The 249-nt window shown below is 66.7% G+C and overlaps 1 protein-coding gene across 1 annotated transcript in view; it reads left to right on the top strand.

Annotated features, from left to right (window-relative positions):
• The first annotated feature begins 152 nt into the window (after positions 1–152).
• The window catches only part of AMOTL2 (angiomotin like 2), a 6,101-nt gene continuing 6,004 nt past the window's right edge, over positions 153–249 (top strand). Inside the window, 1 exon segment of the mRNA XM_010147725.1 lies at positions 153–244. Coding sequence (XP_010146027.1) covers positions 153–244 — 92 coding nt within the window.

The raw sequence follows: 249 nt of genomic DNA, 5'->3' as shown, positions 1-249 counted from the left end.
GATCCGGGTCCGCGCTGCGTCCTGCCTGGGCCAGTTCCCAATTATCCCCTTTTTTCTTGGCGCAGGTGCCTCGGCGCGGCCGGTTGCTGCTGAGGTCCCCGGGGACGCCCTTCTCGGGTGGAAACGTGGCTTTGCCGACGGCGCGGGCGGAGATGAAGACGGCGGAGGACTCCAACGGGACGGTCCTGCATCGCCTGATCCAGGAGCAGTTGCGCTATGGGAACCTCACGGAGAACCGCACGCTGCTGG

This window comes from Eurypyga helias, unplaced genomic scaffold (genome assembly GCF_000690775.1).
Source record: "Eurypyga helias isolate BGI_N326 unplaced genomic scaffold, ASM69077v1 scaffold19542, whole genome shotgun sequence".
Classification (NCBI taxonomy): Eukaryota; Metazoa; Chordata; class Aves; order Eurypygiformes; family Eurypygidae; genus Eurypyga; species Eurypyga helias.
The sequence above is the reverse complement of the archived record's forward strand: the minus strand, read 5'-3'. Positions and strand labels throughout refer to the sequence as shown.